Source organism: Aquarana catesbeiana, linkage group LG03, assembly GCF_042186555.1.
Source record: "Aquarana catesbeiana isolate 2022-GZ linkage group LG03, ASM4218655v1, whole genome shotgun sequence".
Taxonomy (NCBI): Eukaryota; Metazoa; Chordata; class Amphibia; order Anura; family Ranidae; genus Aquarana; species Aquarana catesbeiana.
This window is the reverse complement of record NC_133326.1, coordinates 603,208,722-603,234,785: the sequence shown is the minus strand read 5'-3', so window position 1 is coordinate 603,234,785 and position 26,064 is coordinate 603,208,722. Positions and strand designations below refer to the sequence as shown.

At 42.7% G+C, this 26,064-nt stretch overlaps 1 protein-coding gene across 1 annotated transcript; it reads right to left on the bottom strand.

The window, feature by feature from the left end:
• Nucleotides 1–5: 5 nt before the first annotated feature.
• On the bottom strand, nucleotides 6–25,518 carry CKAP2L (cytoskeleton associated protein 2 like). The gene is made up of 9 exons (XM_073622118.1): nucleotides 25,395–25,518; nucleotides 19,718–19,784; nucleotides 16,403–16,463; nucleotides 13,456–14,528; nucleotides 9,943–10,150; nucleotides 6,307–6,462; nucleotides 4,892–4,955; nucleotides 4,624–4,810; nucleotides 6–2,035 (listed from the first exon to the last, which is right to left on the bottom strand). Exons 1-9 carry the CDS (start codon nucleotides 25,471–25,473, stop codon nucleotides 1,762–1,764), a joined length of 2,169 nt encoding a protein of 722 aa, XP_073478219.1. The 5' UTR covers nucleotides 25,474–25,518; the 3' UTR covers nucleotides 6–1,761.
• Nucleotides 25,519–26,064: the final 546 nt, after the last annotated feature.

The window sequence follows — 26,064 nt, the reverse complement described above, 5'->3', positions numbered from 1 at the left end:
TGATATTTACTTAAAAAAAAGCTTTATTGTCCTATTCAAAAATATCAGGTTCCACCCTGAATAGTAATGTAAACTCCAAGTCTTACAAGTTAGTGGTTTAATATCCATTCGGATATGCTCACACATAAAAGTATATACTTTACAAACACACAATACCTCTCTTTTAAAACACTGAAAAGCATCTTCAAAAATACCTCCAGGAAGGTTAAAAGAATTATTTAAGTGCAAAATACATAAATAATTAGCTTTCTCCAATATCTTGAAGAAAAAAGGTGTCCTATGTAGATGCAATGATAAAAGGGCTTCTACTAAATGGCAAATTAAAAGGAGTCTCCCAGGTCTTCTGCCTATTGTTTCTGACCCCTCACCTACCGCCAACCTCATTCACAACCCTGATGCTCTGGGATGGCGGGTCGGCAACCCGCAATTTGGGCTTGCCAATCCCAGATAAGGAGGTCGCAGGCCACGTCAGAGCACTCCGCGGGCCACTGATTGGTCACCCCTGCTTTACAGGAAAGAGCAAAATGTTACTCTCCCTGTAGTATATGCTGCTTTATATTCTGAATTCAGGCCATTAGTTTGAATAATGCTTAGAGAGAACAAGTTTATATTAGCGCCCAAGCAATGAAATACAGAACATGCAATGCACACAAAGCATCAGATATGTGCAAACCCTATACCGATGTTTAGACAGAACATACCATTAGATTCCAAATGAGATTAAGTATGTAGCAATTGTCCCTTACTGAAGTAGGCTCTACCTGCCACGGATGGATAGCATGCTACTGAAACCATACTGGGGAGACAGACTTTCCATACAGCATTTCTCCAACAAGTCATATTGCCTTGATTTGTCCAGCTCGCAATTCTTTAAAACTTTATATTAAAAGTTGGCCTTCTAGGACAGAGGTCAACCCTGACCATGAATATGGTTCATATCATCAGACAGTGGTGCAGCTCTTTTTATAGCTGTAATACTGTAAAGAGTATCTAACAAGTAAACTAGATTTGCAGCGAAGACTTAGGGTTTATTCTATGAACCCTAAAATGCATACAGTATATGAATATATGCACTACTGAAGTGCATACAGCTGACATGGCTCTATGCACACTTCTACAAGTGATCAATACTATGGGTGGCCACAAAATTGCATGTACCATAGCGGCTCTGCAGTTCAGATGCAACACTAATTTATAGTACAGCGTGTTATAATGTAATACACATTATCTGAACAGACAGCATATACCAAATATATGCGGTGTTCATCAGGTGCATAGCGCCTATATACTTATAAGTGAATGAAGTCATCAGTCTTTTGTCCATATATAATATTGACAGGAAGAGTGTTGTTGACCAATGCTCTGGCACAGAGCCTACTGCCTGTGGTTCTGAGACGGTAGTGACTTCCCAGTGCCCTACACACAATTGGCTATAAATGATCTCATGCAGTTTAAAGTAACAAGACATTTCTCCTCACATACATAGTGAAGTTACATAAAGCAACCATCTTTTAGGACACTGAAAAAAAGGTAAAACTTTTACAGCTGACATGTGTCCTGTGAGGTATATTTATGATGTAAATATACATGGCATTTCACCTTTTCTTTTTACACAGCCTGTAGTATGGTTACATTAATTGAAGCTGGATCACATTTCAGATTATAGTTAGACATAAAAAAAATATATGTCTTGTTCAGAGATTGCTGTGCTCCATAAAGCTCATTTGATTACTTTGAGGCATTGTCACAACTTTATTTATATCACGCCGGTTTTTCATTTTGACCCTCTGAATTGTCCTGCTTCACCATACTAAGAATGGTGTGGTCTGCCTCCGTTGGCAGAGCTCCATTTCTCACATACAGATAAGCCTCTGTGTCGGCCATGTCCAGGAGCTCATCCAGAGAGGCCACCACAGTGTCATGTTCCTGTACTACTTCTGGATACTGAACTGCCGACTGATGGATTCGCTGTGACCTCCGTACTGGAGTCAGACACTTCCATTCCTGGCTGCCTCCATCCTTCTTTTTCTTCTTGCTGGAAATGCAATATATGAACATCTTATAAATGTTGAATAAAAGGGTATTCCTCTACACAAACTCATAAAAAAAAAAAAAATGATTTCACTCATTCTACTGATGCATTAAAAGGCACAAGATTAACATTTTACCTGCAGGGCCATCTACAGGATTGAAGTAAAACTGCAGTCTCTCCTCCTCCCCTCCAAGAAGTACACTTCCCCCTTGGTAGGCCAGCATTACCACAATAATGGTATTGAATTTAAAACCCTGTACATTTACCAGTATGACGCCAAGCCACAAAAATATTCACGTACAAGACATCAGGTGGTTGCTTTCAGCTGCAACTCACTGCTCTGCAATCTTCCCATACTAGCTGTTGAGCCCATTGAAATACAGTGTTTCCCCCCCCCCATGTTCAGAGGTTGGAGGAACAACTGATTTAGGACAGGAACAGCATTCTACAGCTCACTGCCTGGGCACAACTGATATTAGTGCAAATGCTTTAAAGCAACATTGAAATAATTTTGTTTTGATAAATGAGCTGCCAATAACAGGACATGCATGCGTTTGCCATTTCTAATTTGTCTCCTCCGAGTTTCATAATTATAGCCCATGTGTGCTGTCTGACTCCAGGTATATGGGTACCCCGCCCCCCCCCCCCCGTGCCTGCCGGGACCTGCAGAGTCCTGCTGGAGTCTCCACTATGTGCACACTCCTATTTAGAATTTTAATCTTATGCAGCAGTTCCTAGAGAGGGATACAGAGCCAAAGCCATGCCTCCCCTCTTCCTCCACAATGGTGACTGATGTAGCCAAAGCTCTGCCGACAAGGGAACAAGGGCAGTGATCTCTTGGCTGCACTCAAGAGTGTAGTTCTAAAATGTGCACATAGCAGAGACTCCTGCAGGACCTCATAGGTCCTGGCAGGTACAGGAAGCAGCAACGGAGCAGTATGAGGCGGAAGAGAAGAAGAGGAGAAAATGTATCAAAGCAAAAACAGCAGCAAGAGCATGTAAAGTTTTGGTATAAGCAGCTCATTTAGCAAAGAATAGAACATGTACACTATTGTAAATGGGCCCTAATTTATCCTTTATCTCCATTGCTCTATGCAAAGATAGTAGAGACTAAATATTTGCAGAACTGGTCTGACACTGGAAATGTAAAGTTTTGAAGACCAGAGGAAATGAAATGGGGTGCTGCTACCTAAAACTATTGTTTTGGTTTTTATTTCCTGAAATGCTAAAAAAGTTGGAGCGGAGATCTGCATTTTTGCTATAAACAATTAAAGCAGACCATGCACTAAAATGAAAAGTCTGCTTATTACATAGTGCTGCCTCACCTCCATCTAAAATTGCTGCACACACTTGCTGCATTCTGCCCATCCAGTTAACAGCAATGGACAGGAGCTAAAAGTTTTGTGGATGGACAGATTAAAGCAGGTATTTTTAATAAGCGAAAGGTGCCTCTACCTAGGACTGAAAAAAGTTCTTGTCAAACAGCCTACCTGACTTGGCATCTCTAAGTTCGGCACTGGAAAGAACAAATGGCATTTAAAAGAGGAGAAGTAGGGTTTCTTCTCCTGTAGGACACAGGACCACCCCTGTGATCCATATTCAGCCGACAGCAGGCTAAAGTCTGCAGACAGCTGACGTCACTCCAGACTCTGGAGGGATCCCAACTTTAATGTCGGGATCCACCCAGATGCCTAGACCAACAGATGGCTCAGGCTCTCAGTGAGCCTGAGCCAGCTGCTCCCCGCCCCATGCACAGCACCAGCGCTCAAATGAGCACCCTCTGATCACTCGAGTGTCTCGTTCTTAGAGGCAGCAGGGGACCGAAGCAGCATCCACCTAGTTGAGTATAAATATTTTTATTTTTTTTTGTTTACCCATAGTTCTCTTTTAAAGTGGTTGTAAAGGCAGGTTTTTTTTATCTTAATGCATTCTATGCATTAAGATAAATAGCCTTCTGTGTGCAGCAGCCCCCCTCACACCCCCCCCCCCCCCAATACTTTCCCAAGGTCCATCTAGATCCAGCGATGTTGCAGGAGTGTCTCGGCTGCCTAGGACTCTCCTCACTGGCTGAAAAAGCAGCACGGTGCCATTGACTCCCACTGCTGTCAAAGTCAGTCAGCCAATAAGAGAAAGGGGACGGGGCAGGTCGCAGCTCCATGTCTGAATGGACACAGGGAGCTGTGGTTTGGCTCAGGGGCCCTAATAGCAAGCTGCTTGCTGTGGGGGCACTCAACAGGAGGGAGGGGCCAGAAGCACCGAAGAGGGACCCAGGAAGATAAGGATCCAGGCTGCGCCGTGCAAATCTACTACACAGAGCAGGTAAATATAACATGTTTGTTATTTAAAAATTAAAAAAAAGATTTTAGTATCACTTTAATTCGCCAAAACAGAATGGAGAATTAACATGTATGCCTAAAATATCTAGGTGAGCCCATAATATACATGGTACAGCCAACTAATTACATGTAAGAAATCAGAGTTCTGAACCTTACAATAACGCAAAAGTGAAGTGTGAAACCAAATGGGTCAACCAGTGTTGCAGAACTATGGCCAATTCTATGAATGAGAAAGATAAAAAGGGAACCCATTACCTGGAGAGACAGGCAACCTGGAATTTGACTGCAGAGCCCTGGTCACACATGCCCATTTCAAAACACGATGTCTCCATGTCATCCACAGGCTTTATGACTGGTGTAGCATGACAGTATATATCCTCCTCCTCATGCTGCTCACTGTCCACTGCAGTGACTTCATTAGGCAATGGTCCAAAGGTAACAACTGCAAACACCAAACAAAAGGAATCATGAAATGAGGATTACACATAGCACTCAACCGCAGAAAGATGAGGAAGTCAATTACCTTTAGATTTCCTGCTTGTAGTCTTCATAATATCAAAGACAACTTCTCGTAACTCATCAATTGGCTATAAAATAAAATATAATTACAACATTTTAATCAGTATTTGCGATAAGCTCATAGACCTACCTATGTATAGAGCTGACATAAAGCATGCCAAGTTACATACCCAGTACTCCAATGCTGATCACATAATATTACATAATATTTGTTACATTTTAATAAGAGTTGTCAATAAAAGGGATTCTACACTACACCAAACAGCGAATAGCCAAATCACAACATGGAGTGAAAAAGAAAAATGATAAAAACTCTTCAGTTGCAAGTGGGGGACTTGGGTCTGTTTTCAGAAAAAAATAGCGATACTGGGAGGTGGAGTTTGCAGTACAATTTAGACACACTGGGAGGAATTATCAAAAGTGGCACAAGCCCCTTTATAATTAGGAGCGATCAGTTCTCAGTTATCCCTCTCTGACACGGCAGAACAAAGAACAGAGTGCTGTTGCTGCATGCTCTGATCTCTCTGCCACCCCCATCAGCCCACAACCCCCTGCTTTTAGAGTGGGTTGGATGAGGAGGGTTGTTAACCCTACAGGCTGTGCTGATGTAGTTTATTCACTGCATGAGCGGGAATCTGCAGCATTTAGACTGCTGCAGGAATCTGCGGCAGTCTAAATGGAAAGCTGCCTCATTCCCTCTGTTAACTAAGGGCAGATCTATGCAAGTTTTTATTTCACTCTGAAAAATAAACTAGTATGGTGGTGCAGATAGACCTGAAACAGATCTGCTTAGTTAATGTGGCGCACACCACTTATGACAGTTTCCTGCGCAAAAAGCTTAGTTAACTTCCCGGATTCTTGAAATATAACCCAACCTTAAAGATGTACCAACAAACACACAAATTAAGGTTTTAAATTTCATGCGCAGGGCCAGGGTTTTCTCCAACTGTTCTTTACGGTGCTTATACAAGGAACACTTACAGTATATACAATTGTATGCTCAATCAATTTCTGGGAGAAAAATGTTCAGAAGACTGAAAAGGTAATCTGATGCACCATACACTTAACCATATCTATCGACTCTCCTATGATTGGATTTTTTATCCAGGCCGATTAAAATATTTGATTAAAAAGTGATGACACAGTATGCATCCTTTTAATCAGCGGCGGACCATCCATTTCGGACGCCACCTCCACGCATTTGGCCCCCTGGGGGCCGGACGCATGGATTCCATTGGCGGGGGGGGGTGTTTTTTGAAGCACGTGATTAGGCTCGAATAGGCTTCACAAAAGGGTGGGCTCGGGGCGCAGAAGCCATAGCAGCATAAAATACAAAACAAACCAGAGACAAGCAAATTTTCATTTGAAGTAGATTGTTTTGGTAGAATACATGTATTCTCAGAATTCGTCAGAACTTACTGTAGCTCCACACTGGACACCCTGCTTGTACAGCTCCACTACGTCAGTGATGCCCTCCCTTTCTAGGAGCTTTGCCTTGCACACCCAGTACTTTGCAAACTTTTTCCTTTCAGGAATTTTGTCTAGAGCAGCATGGATATCGTCTGATGGAACACCCTTTAGAAACAAAAATAGCAAGTTGTTAACAAATAAGTCTTGATGTACTCTAGGACTAGGTTATTATTTATTAAATAAATGCTGTTATATGCATGGCTAAAAAGGGAACCTGACCAATATATACCAGTAGGAAGCCTGAAACTGCCTTTTATTTCATCAACGTAAGCTGAAAGCCCTGCCGATTTCCCAATTTTCTTTTCTATACTTTGACATTAAATATAATACCAAAAATCAGTGTGCTTGGGTGTGGGGGCCATTTATGGCTCATTGACACCCACACATGTGCTTTGTACTGTGTTTCATGTTGCAGGTTCCATGTTTTAACATTTTAAAATAAAGGACAGAGTAGCTGTGAAGTGGTTCCAAAGGCTCAAGGTTTTTTTTTTTTTTAACCTTAATAAATTGTATCCCTTAAGGTTAAAAACTTTCTGGGTGCAGCACCACCCCCTTACTCTTAGCAGAGCCCCATCTGGATCCAGCGATGTGTATGAAAGCAGCAGCTCTCTGGGGTCTCTCTCTGCTCATACAGCAGCAGGAGCCATTGGGCCCTGCTGCTGTCAATCACAGCCAGTGAGGAGAGAGCGGGGGGTTTCCTAAGCCAAGCTCCGTGTGTGAATGGTCAATGTCCATTTACAGCAGGAGCGTAGCTTGAGCCTGCTCGAGTGCCTTCATAGCGAAAGGCTTGCTATTGGGGTTACTGGAGGAGGAGCCAGGACTGCCAGTGGGGGACCCAAAAAAAAAAAAAAAAAAAAAGAGGATTGAGGCTGCTCTGTGCGGAACCATTGCACAGAGCAAGTACAAAATGTTTGTTACATAGAAAAATTAATTAAAAAACCTGGCCTGTAGAATTACTTTAATTAAAGCGGTTGTATACGCCACGCTGATTTTTACCTACAGGTAAGCCTATAATAAGGTTTAACTGTAGGTAAAAATAATATCTCCTAAACGTACATGGTTTAGGAGATATTCATCCTGCATGCCGCCGCCACCGGCGCATGTGCTCAGAAGCTTCTTGCCAGAATCGAGGGGTTTTAATGCACGGGAGTGACGTCATTGCGGCTCAGCCACTCACAGCGCTGGAGTCAGCAAACCCTGAAGAAAAGCCAGGGGAACAGGTTATCCCCCTCGACAGTGACCGGGCGCTGCTGCGGGGGCTTTGTTCTAAGGCAAGTATTCGATGCATACTAGCACATTATGCCATCGTCTTGCAGGTTTTTTTTTTTTTTTCTCCAGCGGTTTACTACCGCTTTAACCACTTGCTGACTATAGCCAAATGACATCTACAGCACGGCTGGTTAGTTCTGGGAGAGCATCATTTGATGTCCTCCCACGATCACGCCCGTCATGCGTCCGCTGCGGCGCGCTCTATGATCACTGTGTCCTCAAGTCACAGCTGATCACAGGATTAGTGTAAAGAGCCAATCAGCGGCTCTTTACCACGTCCAATCACAGCTGATCATGATGTAAACACAAGCCGGTTATCTGCATTCCTTCCATCAGGCTAATAGCATGAGGAGAGATGAGACTTGCGTGAAAGGGACATCTACACTGATCATCAGGGCACTGATGATCAGTGTCTTAATTATCAGTGCAGCCCTATCCGTGAAGGAGAATAAATTACAGGTTTGCAAAATCTGCAAACTACGATAAACGTTTTCTGGGGTTTTTTTTGGTTTTTTTTTACAATTTTGGTCTTTTTTTGGTTTATTTAGCAAAAAAAAAAAAAAAAACTGGAGTGAATAAATACCACCAAAAGAAAGCTCTATTCTATTTGTGTGGGAAAAAAAAATGATAAAAATGTCAGATGGGTACAGTGTAGCATTAACGAGCAATAAGTCATTCAAAGTGCAACGGCGCTGAAAACTGGCCCGGGCAGGAAGGGGGTAAAAGTGCATGGTAGGCAAAGAGTTAATGAGTCTTAAGGTTTGCATAACGGGGAACTTTTTGTTCTATGCTACATTAAGGTAGACCACCTCTATATGCTCACCAGAGATTAATAGCCTGAAAATGCCACATCACCAAGATTTGTCTGTGGCATTTTCCTTTTTAAAGTCAACAAAAAAAAAAAATAAAATAAATAAAAATAAAAAAAAAAAAAAAGAAGAAGGGGGGGGGGGTAAAACAAAAAAAATCCTTTTATTATGCAAATAAAATAGCAGTTAACTATGGAGTTCAGTCTTTTTATAATATGTATATACAGTTGTGCTCATAAGTTTACATACCCTGGCAGAATTTACGATTAGCCATTTTTCAGAGAATATTAATGATAACACAAAAACATGAACACGAGGGGTTTTGTTGAAACCAAACCACGGTCAGGTAGACCAACTAAAATTTCAGCCACAACTGCCAGGAAACTTGTTCTGGATGCAAAGAAAAATCCACAAATAACTTCAGGTGAAATACAGGACTCTGTGAAAACACATGGTGTGGCTGTTTCAAGATGCACAATAAGGAGGCACTTGAAGAAAGATGGGCTGCATGGTCGAGTCGCCAGAAGAAAGCCATTACTACGCAAATGCCACAAAGTATCCCGCTTATAATACACTAACTGGACAGAGACAAGCCTCAAACCTTTTGGCACGAATACATTTGGAGTAAGGAGACCAAAATTGAGCTTTTTGGCCACAACCATGAACACTACATAACTGGAGAGGAATCAACAAGGCCTATGATGAAAAGGTACACCATTCCTACTATGAAACACGGAGGTGGATCGCTAATGTTTTGGGGATGTGCGAGCTACAAAGGCACAGGAAATTTGGTCAAAATTAATGGCAAGATGAATGCAGTATGTTATCAAAAAATACTGGAGGAACATTTGCATTCATCAGTCAGGAAGCTGCGCATGGGACGTACTTGGACATTCCAGCATGACAATGATCCAAAACACAAGGCCAAGACAACCTGTCATTGGCTACAGCAGAATAAAGTGAAGGTTCTGGAGTGACCATCTCTGTCTCCTGACCTCAATATCATTGAGCCACTCTGGGGAGATCTCAAACCTGCAGTTCATTCAAGACAGCCCAAGAATTTACAGGAACTGGAGGCTTTTTGCCAAGAGGAATGGGCAGCTGAGAAGATAAAGCGCCTCATTCACAAATACCACAAAAGACTTCAAGCTGTCATTGATGTTAAAGGGGGCAATACACGGTATTAAGAACTGGGGTATGTAAACTTTTTATCAGGATCATTTGGGTAGTTTCTGTTGCCATTATGATTTCAAGAGAGTAACCACAGTTGATTGATAAAGGGCTTCAGCCAAACACTAAGCATGAGTGAAAGAAAAGTTTGTTGCGTTATCATTCATATTCTCTGAAAAATGGGCAAGAAATCAAAAATTCTACCAAGGTATGTAAACTTATGAGCATAAATATATATAAATAAATAAATGATATACATATAAATTTATACATTATATATATATACACACACACACACACACACACACACATACATACATATACATTCACACTTTACCTTATCGATGAGTTCCAGGCACTCGCCAAGTGTCTGGCTGATTTTTGTGGACAGTAGCAGTAGCTCCTCCTCTTCTTCTATTCCCTCCCACAATGAAGGGTTGAGGTTCTGTTTTTTCTTCGCAGTAGGGGGCTGTTTAGGTGGCAGCGTCATTGGTGGCCGCTTGTAAGTCTTACCCTTTGACCTAAGCCATTCTTCCAGTTGCCTCCTTCAAAGTAAAAGAATATTGCTAAATTTCTTCTACTTTGTGTTTTTTTTTTTTACGTCCAACACATCTACACACAATGCAATCCACAAATGCAGATTGAACAAATATACGAAAGCAGCCACATACCAAGTGTTAACTGTGCAAGTGCTTTGCCCGCTTCTAAGTCAGGAGTATTGCCTTAGCCTGGGTTCACACAGACATCGCATGTAATTCGCACCGGCACTGCGATGCCAATCGCATGTGATGTCTGTGCAATGCGAGTTCAGCCACACAGTTGTATGGCTGAACTTGCATTAGATTCACAGGAAAATAGTGCAGGGACTTTTTTTTTTCCCCTGTACTGTAATCGGATCGCATGGGTGTTCTCACTCATTCGATCCGATTTCTGTGTGAGTTCACAGTTCGCACTTCAATATATGAACCAATCTGGGGGTGTCATTAACTTTGTATTGACACAGGCAGCGGTTCGCAGAGGGCAGCGTGAACTGCCTGCGGGAGAGATGTGGGAAACAGTGCCGGTTCCGGCATCGCATTTGTCTGAACCTAGGCTTAAATGTTTAATTTCACATGCACATGCAGCTCCCGCCTATGGTTAAGGCATTAGTGAGTGCAGTTCTAGTGTCCCCGCTAAGGCTCCTTAAGCCCCTCCCACAGGAGGATTTTTTTTCTATAAAGTACAGTTACTACCCAGGCATCTCTGGATTTCCCATTCTGCAAAAGGTACATCCAGGGCAGTGTACACTCACTATTAATTCTCAATGTGCAAATAGCAAATCACTTACCGTATATACTCGAGTATAAGCCGAGTTTTTCAGCACTTTTTTTGTGCTGAAAATGCCCCTCCTCGGCTTATACTCGAGTCAAGCACTTTTCTGCAGCAGAGAATGACATTTTGCGAACCGAATTTGGGGCCACTTGGTGCTAGGGACCCCAAATTTGGTGTGCAAACCCAGTGGTACTAGCACTACAAACATATCCAAAGCTGGGGTTCCTAGCACCAAGTGGCCCCGAGATACAGGGCCCCAAAGTCGGTTTGGAAAATGTCATTCTCTGCTGCAGAAAAGTGCTTGACATTTTCCGAACCGATTTTGGGGCCCCGTATCTCTGGGCCACTTTATGCTAGGAACCCCAGCTTTGGATATGTTGTAGTGGGTTTGCAAACCAAATATGGGGTTCCTAGCACCAAGTGGCCCTGAGATACGGGGCCCCAAATTCAGTCAACTGTGTCCATCTGCAGCAATGTCATTTCAGGACCCTTTGGGTCCAGAGACCCCGAATTTTGGCTGCAGCTAGGAGGCATCTAGGAAACCTTAACTACCGAGTTTGACGTTTGGGGGACCTATGGCTGCAAATGGGCACAGTGAGGCTGCAAATGGGCATTGTTGAGCCTCTTTTATATATCTTTTATACTCGAGTCAATACATTTTCCCAGTTTTTTGTGGTAAAATTAGGTGCCTCGGCTTATATTCAAGTATATACAGTTTTTTTTTAACCTATTTTCCATTGTTTATATAAGAAAAACCCTCCAGTTTGCTCATATTTTCTGCCCTACAAAAATGCCATTAAATCCAAAGCTGCCTGGTTTTAGTAAAGCTCATAACAAACAAGCATGCAGCAAACAAAAGCCAATAAACTAGGGCTGCAACTAACAATTATTTTCATAATTAGTTGGCCGATTATGTTTTCGATTAATCAGAAATAAAAAACAAAAAACGTAATATGCCATTTTTTCAGTTAAAATAATACAAAGTGTTACACAGGTCACATACAGGTATCCTGTCATGATGGGGTTTATAGAACAAGAATCCCCCCCCCCGGAACACCAATGAGGCACTACTATTCCCCCTTCAAGGAAAACAAATGATGGGGCACCATTCCCCCCAGAAATACCTATGATGGGGCACCATTCCCCCCGAAATACCTATGATGGGGCACCATTCCCCCCGAAATACCTATGATGGGGCACCATTCCCCCCGAAATACCTATGATGGGGCACTGTTCTCCCCCCCCACACCAATTATGGGGCACTATTCCACCCCCCTGGAACACCAATAATGGGGCATTACCCCCCCCCCCCCGAACACCAATGATGGGACACTTGTCCTCCCAGAAATACCAAAAATCAATGTTTTGCCACTGTATTTTAAAAGTAAGCCGCTACCTTATCACAGTTCAACGCTCACCCCTGCTTCTCTTCTCTCTGTTCCCTCGAGGCAGCAAAGCGGGCGGGGCTGATAATACCCTACTGACGTCAGCGAGGAGGAGAGACACGGACGTGCCCGGTCAAATGAGCGCCGCTTTGAGAAAGCAGGTTGTACACAGGGGATTGTGCAACACTTGGACGGAGGCAGGACTGACAGGCAGGAAGGAAGGTGCGTGCAGACCAACGAATCGATAATGAAAATCGTTGTTGATGATTCTCATTAACGATAAATAGTTTCAGCCCTACAATGAACCCTAATCTGTATACTTGTTCTGGGTTGGTGACTTAGTGTGAAGTACTATCAGTGGACCAGACATAAGATTTCCAGTGGAAAGATCCCACCAATGAATTCCCAAGTCCCTCGTCTGCTTTATAGGCCCCTCCCCCCTGCTGAGTGCCCCCACAGCAAGTAGCTTGCTATGAGGGCACCCGAGCCGAGTCGCTGCTCTGGGTGTCCATTCAGACATGGAGCCACAGTTTGGCCCTGACCCCTCTCTCTCCTCATTGGCTCACTGACTTTGACAGCAGCAGGAGCCAATGGCACCACGCTGCTGTATCAGCCAATGAGGGCGGAGAGTCTCAGGCAGCTGAGCGTTGTTATGGCTGGCCCATATTTCAAGACATTCTCAATTAATGAACAGGGGGAGAAGAGGGGCAGGTGAATGACAGCATCTTCCCATGTCCATTCACAGACTGTCTTGCATTCCATGAACAGAATACAAGGCTTTTTGTAAATAGAAGAACGGAGCAGAGGGCAACTACACAACGCAATCACAGCATTCTGAGCTCCGTAATTCTCAGTCGCAGCACTGGGAGAAGGGTGTCAACACTAAACGTATGGCAATAATTAGTCTATTTTTACACTACAAAGCAGCAGGCAGGACCAATGATTACCACCAGATGTAACGCATTTGTACAGAGCACAATTAAAAAAAAAAAAAAGGAGTTCAGTTTTGCATGATGGCCTATTTTAAAGTCAAATTCTATGCAGATCTAATAAGCAACAAGAAGAATTACGTGATTCTGCAATCATTGGCATGCACACAAAAGGGAACTCTTCTGCATGGCTGTACCTTTACAATATAAAGTTTTTCCACTTACCTACGATCTTCTACAGTCATTTTGGGAGTCTGTGGTTTGCTGGTGGTGTCACTGACCATCACACAGGGTAGGTTGGAAGAAGTGGAGCTCTGGGTCTGGTTCATGCTATTGGTTACTACTGGCTTGCTGCCTGTGCCTTTTATCCAGTTAGTGCCGCCAGTCTGTGGTCTGGGAGCTGGTCTATTGGAGACAGGTGTTCTTGTGTTTTTTTGCCAGACTGCTGGCTTATTGATGGTGTGACGGTTCTGAACAGGAAGCACTTTGTTAGAGGTGCAAGCTGAACTACTCTGCTTAGTTTTGTTAGTAGAGACTGGATGAGGGCAGAATTTCTTTTGTGCTGTGGCTGATGAAGTAGTAGTCTTTACAGCTGTATTTGGTTTAATGGCACAGCTTGGCTTAAGGGCTGCAGATTTCACCTGATCCACACGTGCAGCCAGTGGCCTCACATTATCTGTTCTGGAGGATTTAATAACAAAACTCCTTTCAGTTGGAGTCCCAATGCTAGATACAGGCTGGCTTACTCTAGAGACAATACGGATATGTCTAGGAATGGTTTTACCCGCTGGTTGATGGGCGTTTGTCTCCGGACACAAAGGTTTTGATTTGGAAGGCAGTGCTTGGCTTTTCTTTACAGAAATCCCTACAGAGGGCTGATGTAAGGTTCGTAGTTCTGAATCATTTGTCTGTGTGCCTTTGATGTCACCTTTTTCAGAAGCAGATGCTTTGTCCACCAAACGCACATCAGAAACTCTGGTTTTATCTCCGTGCTGGTTTTTGGTCAGGACAACAGTTAACCCAATTTCAGCCTTTTGGTGAGCTGTAAGAGAGGACTTCTTTCCAAGTGACTTAACAGTCCCATTTTTGCACTGTATAGCTTGCCGAGGAAGGACAGATCCCACTCTCTGTACATTGTCTTTAGATGATGCAGGCTTTCTGGATAAGATATGTGGCTGGGCAGTTACTTTTCCCACAGCTGGTCTGCTTTGAAGAAGCCCAGTATTTAAAGCCCTATTCTTGTTTGCTTCAGAATTAAATCTTGTGTTTTTAGGGGGGACGTCTTTTTTCTCTCTGACCTAATTTTAAAATAGGCAAACATAAAAGAATAAAAAAAAGTGATGGCACATGTGCAATAGCACACAAAACAAGACAGGATTAAGAAAGGATTTTCTGTAAGTGCTGTAAGATTTAAACAGAAAGTCGTTAAAAACAGCTCAAGAAAATAACAATGAGCTTAAATAGTTGCCGTTACCATGCATGTTTTTTGGATGGAAACCAAGTAGAGGAGTATAATTAAAGCCCTCAATTTGATAGTTCAGTGCTGTTCAGGAAACATCTTTAAGGTAACAAAATATCCCACTCCTAAAGCAAGTTTGTTATTCAATTTTATGTAGATCAGACATGTCAAGCTAATGTTTTATGAGCATAGTGCGGCCCTCCAGTTGCTTCTTGAGCTGCTCTGTCCCCGCATTATCATCTTGATACTCTTGATTGAGGAGACAGCTTTTCTCACCATTTTTCCTGTGCATCCACACCATGAGATCCCATGCATATGTAAACACTACAGGGCTCTGCTGGGTTTCAAATACCTGCAACTTGCGCAGGATGCCGTGAGGAACAAAGTACTCCATTCCTCATTAAATTCATTGAAGTATTCTCAGAATACTTTATCCCTCATTGAAACGCTGCCTTCTGGGATGTGTGGCGTGGATAAACCATGAGGCAATGGTGGATAGGAGGTTGAGTGTGATCATACATCACTCTCGCCGAGGAATCAGAAAGTGGTGGACCATACCACTATAAGATTAGATTAAAAAGGCATTTACTTTTCCTGAACATTAAAAATGGAGCTCCACTTGTTTTACCCCTCCCCTGCCCCATTTGGCACTTCTTTTTTTTGGGGGGGGGTACCAGGTTTTGATCAGTATGGAATGGACAGCTTTCACATCTGGAAAGGCACCGTGCTGAAAGATATATCCAGGTTTTAGAGCAGCATATGGTCTTATCTAGACAATGTCTTTTTCAGTGAAGGCCTTGCATATTTCAGTAGGACAATGCTAAACCGCATACTGCACCCATGACAACAGCATGACTTTGTAGTAGAAGAGTACAGGTGCCTAAGGCCCCTTTCACACTGGGGCGGTTTGCAGGCGTTATTGCGCTAAAAAAGGCGCCTGCAAACCGACCTAAAACTGCCGCTGCTGTTTCTCCAGTGTGAAAGCCCGAGGGCTTTCACACTGAAGCAGTGCGCTGGCAGGAGAGAAAAAAAAACATCTGCAAACAGCATCTTTGGGAGCGGTGAAGGAGCGGTGTATTCACCGCTCCTGCCCATTGAAATCAATGGGGCAGCGTGGCAATACCGCGGCTATGCGAGCGGTTTTAACCCTTTTTCGTCCACCAGCGGGGGTTAAAACCGCACCGCTAGCGGCCGAATACCGCCGCAAAAACGACGGTAAAGCGGCGCTAAAAATAGCGCCGTTTTACCGCCGTTGCCCCCACCGCCCCAGTCCAGACCTTTCCCCATTTAAAAATATTTGGCACATCTTAAAACAAAACGAATACAACAAAGAAGACCCAGGACTGTTGAGCAGTTAGAATCCTAAATCAGCAAGGATGGGACAACATTCCTCTCCCAAAACTCCTGCAACTGGTCTCAGTTCCCAGACATTTACAGAGTGTTCGTAAAAGATGGGGTGCTACAGTACTAAACATGGCCCTGCCCCAACTTTTTTGAGATGTGTTACTGCCATCAATTACCTCATTGTTTTGTTAAAATGGTACATTTTCTTAGATTAAACTTTTGATATGTTTTCTACTCTGAATAAAATATTAGTTTTCTGAAATTTGTAAATCATTACATTCTATTTGTATGTAGATTTTGCACAGCGTGCCAGCCCTTTTGGAGTATTGGGTTGTATGTAAAATTGTTTTGTTTACATGTTTAGTTTACCTGTTTAGAAGGCTGCTGCCACCTTGCGGGTTGTAAGTTGGTGCTGTCCTTTAGGTATGGTCTGCATAATTAAAATATATAAACAAATATATAAAATGTCAACATATGACAGATACGTAAACCTTTTTACAAGTGTATCTTCCTGCTTTGTCTTAAATTCCTCTATGACAAGTAAAACCTAGTATTTTCTTGTTTGATAGAACAAATCCTTAAAAATGCAGTCAGTGAAAACTGTGGTGGTGTCTGGAAAAGCGCCCCCTTACATTGGTGACCAGTGAAGTGTCCTCCTTACTACTGGTCGATGTAGAGCTTCCTTAGATTTGTGGTAAGTGGAGAAGGGCCCCTTACATTGGTGGTCAGTGGAAGAGGGGGGAGGGTCATCTTGCACTGGTGGTCAATGAGAGAAAGACCCCATTACACTGGTGATCGGTGAGAAGAATGCGCCTTAACATTGCAGGTCTGGTCACTGGAAAGAATGGCTCCCTCCACCCACAGAAAGATTTAAAAGATCATTGTCGTCAGTGGTTACTTGGGAAGATTTCAGAAAGGATGGCATTTTTCATCTCTTAAGATGTAATTCCAGTTTAAATCTAAGCTTAAAGCGCAGCTCCACTTGTTTTCACTCTCCCCTGCCTAATTTGGCACTATTTGGGGGAGGGGGGTAACTGGTTTTGACAGGTACCCATTCCTACTTCCAGCTCAGATCGCCACGACAAACTGAGCCAGAGGCCCCCATGTCTTCTGGGACACATCACAGGTCCCAGAAGACTACGGGACCATTTCACAAGGCGCAGCGCAACTCACACATTGAGCAGTAGGAAACAGGCTGTGAGATCGCAAGGCTTCACTTCCTGTTTCCCTTATTAGATGCAGACGCTTGAAGCCGCTTGAAGAACCGGCTCAGGTGAGGACTTTGTGGGATCCCTGGACAGGTAGGTGTCCTTATATTAAGTCAGCTGGACATCACCCATAGACTTACTATGGGGCATCCCTTGTCTGCTTAAAAAAAAAAAAAAAGCATCGAGCTGAGTGTAATCGAAGTCCTGAGCAGAGTTAAAGGCCGTACCCACCTACACAGTCTCATAGGGAAACATGCACAGCTGAGGCTGTCAATCACCTTTTGCGTGCTGGGAAGGGGGGGGGGGGTCATCTCCCAGGATTGTCTGTTGTTGGCAAAGACTAACAGAAGATAGAGGAATGACAGAGCAGACAGAAAATCACACTAGGTGCTAAGTTCACACTATAGAAGGATATGCTTTGTTCATTTTTTATTTCAGAGGCTTACAGATCGTGTTAAGCTAATGATGCAATGGAGATGTGTATTACTATGGATATTTAGGTGATTTTTTTCCCACAATGACATATGGTGTACCTGCCTTTTCATCAGTAGGTTCTAGAATGGGGCATACTACACTCTTTTTAGCAAAAAGTATCCCAAAGGATTTGAGGGAAGTCCTGCTAAACTTGAATATTAAACAGCAAACAAATGCTCAGTTTAACCTCATAAGCTTCCTTTTTAAAGCACCAAGTCTTGACCAAAGTATGGTGGTCTTCCACCCCTACAACAATACAAGTGAAGAATAAAATGGAGCTGTACTGCCTGAAGATGTCTTAAGGCCAAATTGCATAAATCTGAATGGATATGGAACCCTTGGATTATACATTACTGGCCATGCATTATATAATTGTCTTACTCAATCTCCTTTAGATTTACCTTCAACTATGTAGTGCAAGGTCCTTCCTGATCACATACAAATTGAAAGTGTTTAGGTTTGACCTTATATTATATGGTTTTGGTAAATCCAAAAGAAAATTGTATAAGGAAATTGTATAATGTATGGCCAGCCTAAGAGACTTTGACCATTTGATTCTGATTATCTGACTTTTCTACTTAAAGTGGTTGTTAACCCACCTTCACAAAAGCACATAATCCATTCTGTATCTTAATGCAGTGCCCGCTGTCCGTTTTATTAAAAAAAAAAAAAAAAAAAAAAGACCTCCTTTACTGTGTTTCACGGCGGCTCCCTGCGCTCATGTGGCCGGCCATTTCTCCTCTCTGCCCGTCTGACAGATGCAGCGGGAAGGGCCGAGATTCCCCCGCTGATGTCAGCGGGACGCGAGGTGAGAGGCGACACGGTCGGTCATGTGACCGCCAGGAGCAGCCGTGAGATACAGTAAAGGAGTTGTTTTTTAAATAGAACATAGACAGCGGGGCATTGAATTAAGATACAGAACGGACAGTATACATAAATATTTGTTATTCCTACAGCAGGAGGGGGTAGGGCGGACAGAGGAGACAGACACAGAAGAACACAGCTGTGGATGACGGAGGCACGTAAACTGACTAGTGTCAGGGCTCAGCAGTAAGTTTACAGAGAGGGTGGCAGAAACTGGCAGGATCAGCCAGGTTTTTTAGGTGTTACAGGGGTCCAAATTACACAGCACAAGTACTGTGCTGAATAAAAGCTTTACAATGAGCAGGATCCTTTTTTTTTTTTTTTTGGGATAAACGCTTTAACCACTTCAATATCGTGCACTTACACCCTCTTCCTGCCCTGGCCAAATTTTCAGCTTTCAGCGCTGTCGCACTTTGAATTGCGCGCTCATGCAACGTTGTACCCAAACTAAATTGTTATTTATAGTTCTCTTCTTTTATGTTACAAAATTTTGTAAAAAATAATACGTTTTCTCCTTCACTGAAGGACACTGATAGGCACTAGTGGGCATCGCTGATCTGATACTCACTGCACTGATTATCACTGTAGACCCCTCCTTCAGGAGAGGCGCTTATCGGCTCTCCTCTACTCACGCCCTGTCAGCAGTGAATAGAGGAATGCCGATAATCGGCACTTCCTAGTTACGCTGTGATTGAACACAGCTGGTCACATGATAAAGAGCCTACGTCATAGGCTCTTTACCGTGATCAGAGATGCAGTGTGTTGGAGCAGCACACCGCACTACCGATCCCTGAGTGGCTCGTTCCAAAGGACGTCCAGTCAGAATGGGAGATGACCCAGAACCACCACAGCAAATCTCCCACCCACACCCCTCTCCAACCCCCTACACTTACCCACATCATCACCTCTCGTTCTCTTATTCTTCTGAACTCGTTACTTCTTAAAATGATTGTTATAGCACAATAAAGAGGTGTAACATGAGCCATTGATATGGTGCTTCTGTCTCTAGATTGCAATCACACTAGAACCTGATTTTATGTACTTCCTTTCCTTGATGAAAATTGTGCCAATTGCTATTATTTATGTTTATAAACCTTGGATAAAAATATATTGAAAACAGGAAAATACTTAAACTCACTTGTTATTTTCAGGTTTCAGTTTCCCCTTTGCTGTCAGGTATTCCTGCAGCTTCCTACGACGTTCTTCTGTTGATATAATCAGAATAAATACAAGCAGACGTTAAAAGGGAATATACAATTTTTATACATTAAAGTATAACCAAAGACATTTTTTTTTCTAGTTTTGGATAGAGTGGAGAAGGATTAAAACCCCTCAGGTTTTTATTGTGGTCTGTGTCCCCATTAGGGAGAGTCACCCTCTCTATTTGTCCTCGCTGAGCACAGAAAGTGAAAAAGAAAAAAAATCCATACATTTTGGGTTGTCCCCATTACAGTAAGAGAAAATTCTTCCAATAGGGGACACCAGTTTTGATGATTCTGGTGACAAACAGGAATTCCCTCACTTTCTGTTGTGGCTAAGTGACAGGAGGTGAAGGAAACATCTCCAATGGGACACAAATGGCAAAAAACTGACAGGGGTTACAACCCTTCCTTACTCTATTCAAAATGCAAAAAATGTTTCACCTAGACTGCCAGAACATAGGAGAGAGAAATCTGCAGGGACTAATCTAGCAGCACGGAGGTGCCTACAGGAGCTGACAACGGTAAAGTAAATCTGCTTTTCCATGTCCATAGACTTAAACAAGCATTCAACCCTTGCAGTGTTGGGACAGCCTAACTGCAAGAGAAAATGTTTGTTTCCTGGAGTTCAGCTTTATTGGCCATGGACAATAGATCTGTGACCTAACCTTCTGCAGGTGCCACAGAAGGCATTGGATCTATTGCTCTAATTAGATCTATTGGATCTATGTTCCCCAGGGACCCCCCCCCCCTTCTACTCATCCACCTGTCCCAGCCTCAATCTAGCAATACACTAGTAGATTTTCGAATGAGAATGTTCATATGAAAGTTCTTGTCACTACATTCAATGACATGGTGAATGACAAAAAAAAAAAAAGTTTGCTTTTAACATTTTATTTTGGAGTGAATGGACTTTCTCGAATGAAAACCATATATTGGAAATTTGAGAAAATTAATGTTTTGACCCCATCAGTAATCAGAAAAACAAAACGAATGTTCTTAACACTTACATTTTTGAATGAAATTCTACTGATGAATGGTCCACTTCAGTTACAGATATATTGAATATTTTTTTTCCCGATTAAACACTTCAGCCCCGGAAGGATTTCCCCCTTTAATTACCAGGCCATTTTTTGCGATACAGCACTGCATCGCTTTAACTGACAATTGCGCAGTTATGCGACGCTGTACCCAAACAAAATTGACTAATTTTTTTTTTTACCCACAAATAGAGCTTTCTTTTGGTGGTATTTGATCACCTCTGTGTTTATTTTTTGCGCTATATACAAAAAAAAAAAGACCAACAATAAAAAAAAAAAAAAAAAAAAAATATTATATAGATAGATGTATTCATCAGTTTAGGCTGATTCTTCTACATATTTAAAAAAAAAAAAAAAAAAAAATCGCAATAGTCATATATTGATTGGTTTGCGCAATAGTTACCGCGTCTACAAACTATGGGATAGATATAGGCTGCATTCACGCCTGAGTATTTTCAGCTTATAAAACGCTCGTAAAACACCTGAAAAAACAGCCAACAAGCAAAATCCCATTCATTTCAATGGCACTTGTTCACATCTGAGCGTTTGTCGCCTGAAGCAAAATGCCTGAAAAATGCCCTAAGCTCAAAAAAGAACATGAGCTTCTTTGGGGTAGATTACAGACGTTTTTCTTCCTTTTACATTGGTGACCTGAACAAAGTTGCTGCAAAAACGCAGTCAAAACGTGCGACTTTGAAACGCTCAGGTGTACGCAGCCTTAGAGATTTTTAGGGGGACTGCATCATTGCAGTGAACAAATCTGACCCCAAATGACACTTTTTGGGGAGCAGTGACATTACATTGATCAGTGCTATAAAAATGCACTGATCAATGTAAAAATGACATTGGCAGGGAAGGAGTTAACACTAGGGGGCGATCAAGGGGTTAAGCGTGTTCCCTGCGTGTGTTCCAACTGTAGGGGGGGATGGGCTTACTGGAACATGACAGAGATCACTGTTCCCGATCACTGGTGACAGTAGATCTCTGTCATGTCATCTGTCAAAACGAGGAAAAGCCCTGTTTAGATATACAGTTCCCCGTTCTGCCTCTCAACAGGGGTCGCCAGCGGACATTGAGTCCGCAGGACCCGTGGGCACCCTCCCGCTATCCTCCTTGCATGGACTGAAGTACAGGTACGTAGGTTCGCACAGGAGAGCCGACCTGCTGCAGTATATCTGCGTGAGCTGGTCGTCTAGTGGTTAATCTTTCACATTTGCAATTTTATATTAATTCATTTTTCACAACTGTTTTCCACTTCATCATTTTTATACACCATACAATCATTATCTTCCAGATTTTTTTTAACCAGGCAGTGGCCGATGCCTTCCGACATTTGGCCTGTGTGTACCCGGTTTAAAGAGGTTGTAAACTCCTCTAGGTATGCCTAGAAAAAGGATATGCCATTCACATCACCCCTGACCATCCATGGGGGACCTCTCTCCCAGGGACATCCGTCTCCTGAGTGTTTTACCATCAAATATCTTGGGTTTTCCACCTCAACTCCCGGGGATAGTGAATTGTTTGGCTGGCATGCAGCTCTCATCACTCTATTTCAGACTCATAGCTAGATTGTAAGTATGGGTGGATATTTTCCATACTTTTGATTTTCCTCCCCCTCGCTCTTACATTGAGACCGATTATTAATGTGTACAACTTATTATAGATATATATCAAGCATCTGCTCCTGATGAGTGGAGGTCATCCACGAAACACGTCGAGCTATGTTGATGCCACTATCATGTTTACAGTCAGGATCATTCCATCAATTTTATTGCAATATGTTGTAAAAATCATGCACTTTTATATATGTATTGTGTGATACGTGGGTTATGTGTCTGACATTATTATTATGGATTATTATGATGTTTTTTTATGCGATGCATACTAGCACATTATGCTTTTACTTTGCAGGGGGAGAGGAAGTAAAACCCATCAGGGTTTACTTCCTCTTTAAAGCAGATCTGTAGTCTGCTCACATAATTTGCAATAAAAACATCTTTGCCATTCTGAAGCTTCCCTCCAACCACTTTGCATATTATTTTATATATACAGTGCGATTCTGTAATGCCAAATATGTTGCAGAAATCTCCCTGCACTGAGTCTGGCTGCAACCATTTTAACTATGGGCAGCTGAAGCTGCTGCCTGTTCACTTCCTGGATTTACAGAGGCACACCTCCAGTTCTGCAGCTCTCATTGGCCCTCTTATGATTCATCCCCCCTCTCTTCCTGGCAAACTCTCACAAGAGTGAGAGAGAGCTGTCCATGATGTCATAAGCCTAGGCTTTTTACTAGACAAGAAACAAGAAGTGGACTATATAAGGTATTTACTGGCAGAAAAAAAAAGTGTTTTACTATCCAAAGTTAAAACAACAAGGGCAGAAGATTTAATAGATGGAAAGTTGAAAAAATTACTGAAGGTCTGCTTTAACTAAGAATAACTAAAGGCAAAACTTTTTTTTTAGTTTTGGATAGAGTGGAGAGGGATTAGAACCCCTGTCAGTTTTTATTGCTGTTGGTGCCCCCGTTAAGGAGATTCACCCTCTCTATTTATCCTGTTTACCATTATCATTGAAAGTGAAAGTAAAAAGAAAACCCCAAATTTTGGGTTGTCCCCAGAAAAGTAATAGATGGGAAATCTATCAATGGGGACACTAGTTCTGGTGACCTGGGGGTCCCCAAGAAATTCCTTTAATTTGCAGAGATTTCCTCACTTCCTGTTTGGCTATGTGACAGGAAGTGAAGAAAAATCTCCGCAATGGGACAGAGAAGGGGAAAAAAAAAAAAAAAAAATCTGACAGGGGTTATAACCCTCCCTTTTACTATCCAAAAATTAAAAAAAAATAAAAGTTTTGCCCATAGTTCTACTTTAAGGACCAGCTGCCACAGTTGTACTGTGACAATGTGGCTTGATCCCACGAATCGCCGTCATTGTACGTTAGCTCTTAGGCTGGGTTCACACTGCTGCGGTGGCAGACATCGCATGTGATTCACAGCGCACTGCTGTTCACATCACATGCAAATGTCTGTACAGATAGTATGGCTGATATCGCACCGCATTCGGTCCAAACACGCACAGGACCCTTTTTTTTGTTCGGACCAGAATCGGATCGCATGGGTGTTCACACCTATGCGATACGATTCAGGTCTGAACTGTCAGTACGTAGTGCGATATGCGAGCTGAACTGGGGGTGTCGTTAATATTGTATGACACTCCCCAGCAATTCGCATATGGCAGTGTGAACTGCCGTGTGAGTCGGTGCAATGCCGGAACCCACAGTAGATTCGCAGCGCTCCCGCACCGCAGCAGTGTGAACCCAGCCTTACACGGCGATTTGTGCGCACGCCCGCTGTCTAGTGGGGGAAACAATCCGGGGGTGGGGCAGACTCGATGTCAGCTGGCCACCCGTGATCCTTCCCCGCAGTGACAGAACAGGGATCTGCCTGTGTAAACAAGGCAAATCTCCGTTCTGACAGGGGAGATCACACAGATCCTGTCTTTCTGCTAAGCAGGAAGACAGATCTGTCTGATTCCCCAGTCACACTTACAGTTAGTAAACACACCCAGGGAACACAGTTAACCCTTTGATCGCCCCTGGTCTTAACCCCTTAACCTGCCAGTGTCATTAGTACAATAACAGTGCATATTTTTAGCACTGATTACTGTAATAATGTCACTGGTTCTCAAAAATAGGGGAATCGCTGATCGCCATTACTAGTACAAAAAAAAAAAAAAAACTGCCTAAATCTATCCCCTATTTTATAGACACTATAACTTTTGCGCAAACCAATCAATATACACTTATTGCGTTTTTTTTTTTTTTTTTGTAGTAGCAAAAATATGTAGAAGAATACATGTTGGCCTAAACTGATGAAGAAATTTGCTTTTTTTTACATTTTATTTTTGAATAGTTATTATAGCACAAAGTAAAAAATAGTTGGATTTTCTTTTTAAAATTGTCGCTCTTTTTTTGTTTATAGCGCAAAAAATAAAAACCGCAGAGGCGATCAAATACCACCAAAAGAAAGCTATATTTGTGGGGAGGGGAAAAGGACGTCAATTTTGTTTGGGTGCAACGTCGCACAACCGCCCAATTGTCAGTGAAAGCGACGCAGTGCCGTATCGCAAAAAAATGGCCTGGTCATTGACGGGGTAAAAAATCTTCCGGTCCGTAAGTGGTTAAGATTACGTGTTTTACAGAGATCGTGTTTTTTGTGCAGCGCATTTAGGGAGGCCTATTCATTTCAATGGGCTGCCCCATGTGTTATCACACTAAAGAAGTGCATGACCCACAACTATATATATATATATATATATATATATATAAAAAAATCACCACACTAAAACACATAGGGTGTGTGTGTGCGATTCACCTCTTGTATATACACACATCTCCAATGTACACATACATCAGGTATACATAGGAGGGCTGTGTTGTGTATAGTAGAGATAGGTGGGTGTGGGTATAGGAGAGGTGTGTACACGAGGCCAGCACTCGGTATCTAAGCATATCTCCCCTCTATGATGTATCCCGGTGTTCAGTCGTCCTCCTCCTCCCCCCCTCCGGTATAGCTCACCCTGCGCACTCAGCGTCTTTGCCGCTTCCATGTTCTCGCTCCGCAGATCGCTGCACTTCTCGCTCCAACCGCCCTGCATTCAAACCCAACAACCAATCACGTTGAAGCATCAAGGGTTTCTTTCGAAAAACTTTATAGACAACAAACACTTCCCTGGCTTGGTGCAATCTGATTGGTCAGGCAGTTCGTTGGGCGGAGCTTCCTTCACTTCTGCAGACTAGAGGCCGGAGGGGTGTGTGATTGAAGAGAATGGATGTAGTGTATAGAGCGGTGCGGGTATAAGGATCGGTCTATGATCAGTGGAGCAGTGTGTGTGGGGAGGATTGTTGGCACTCTGGATAGTGTTTATAGGGCATTCGTGTTTCTGCAATTATAGAATATACATATTCAGGTAAAGTGTAACTTTAGGGCTAAAATAAAAAAAAAGGGTGAACAGTCAGGATTTGTATGCAGAAGAGACATGCTTTGTGTCTTCTGTGCCCGGGGTCACACAGAAATCGCTACACTTACCTGTGCAAATTTGTATGGCTTAAATCACACCATTCGCACCAAACTGGTGCAGGACCCTTTTTTTTTGTCTGCACCAGAATTGGATCACATGGGTATTCACTCCCATGCGATCTGATTCCGCAAATCATGCGTTTTGTAAACCAATTGTGGGGTGTCGTTA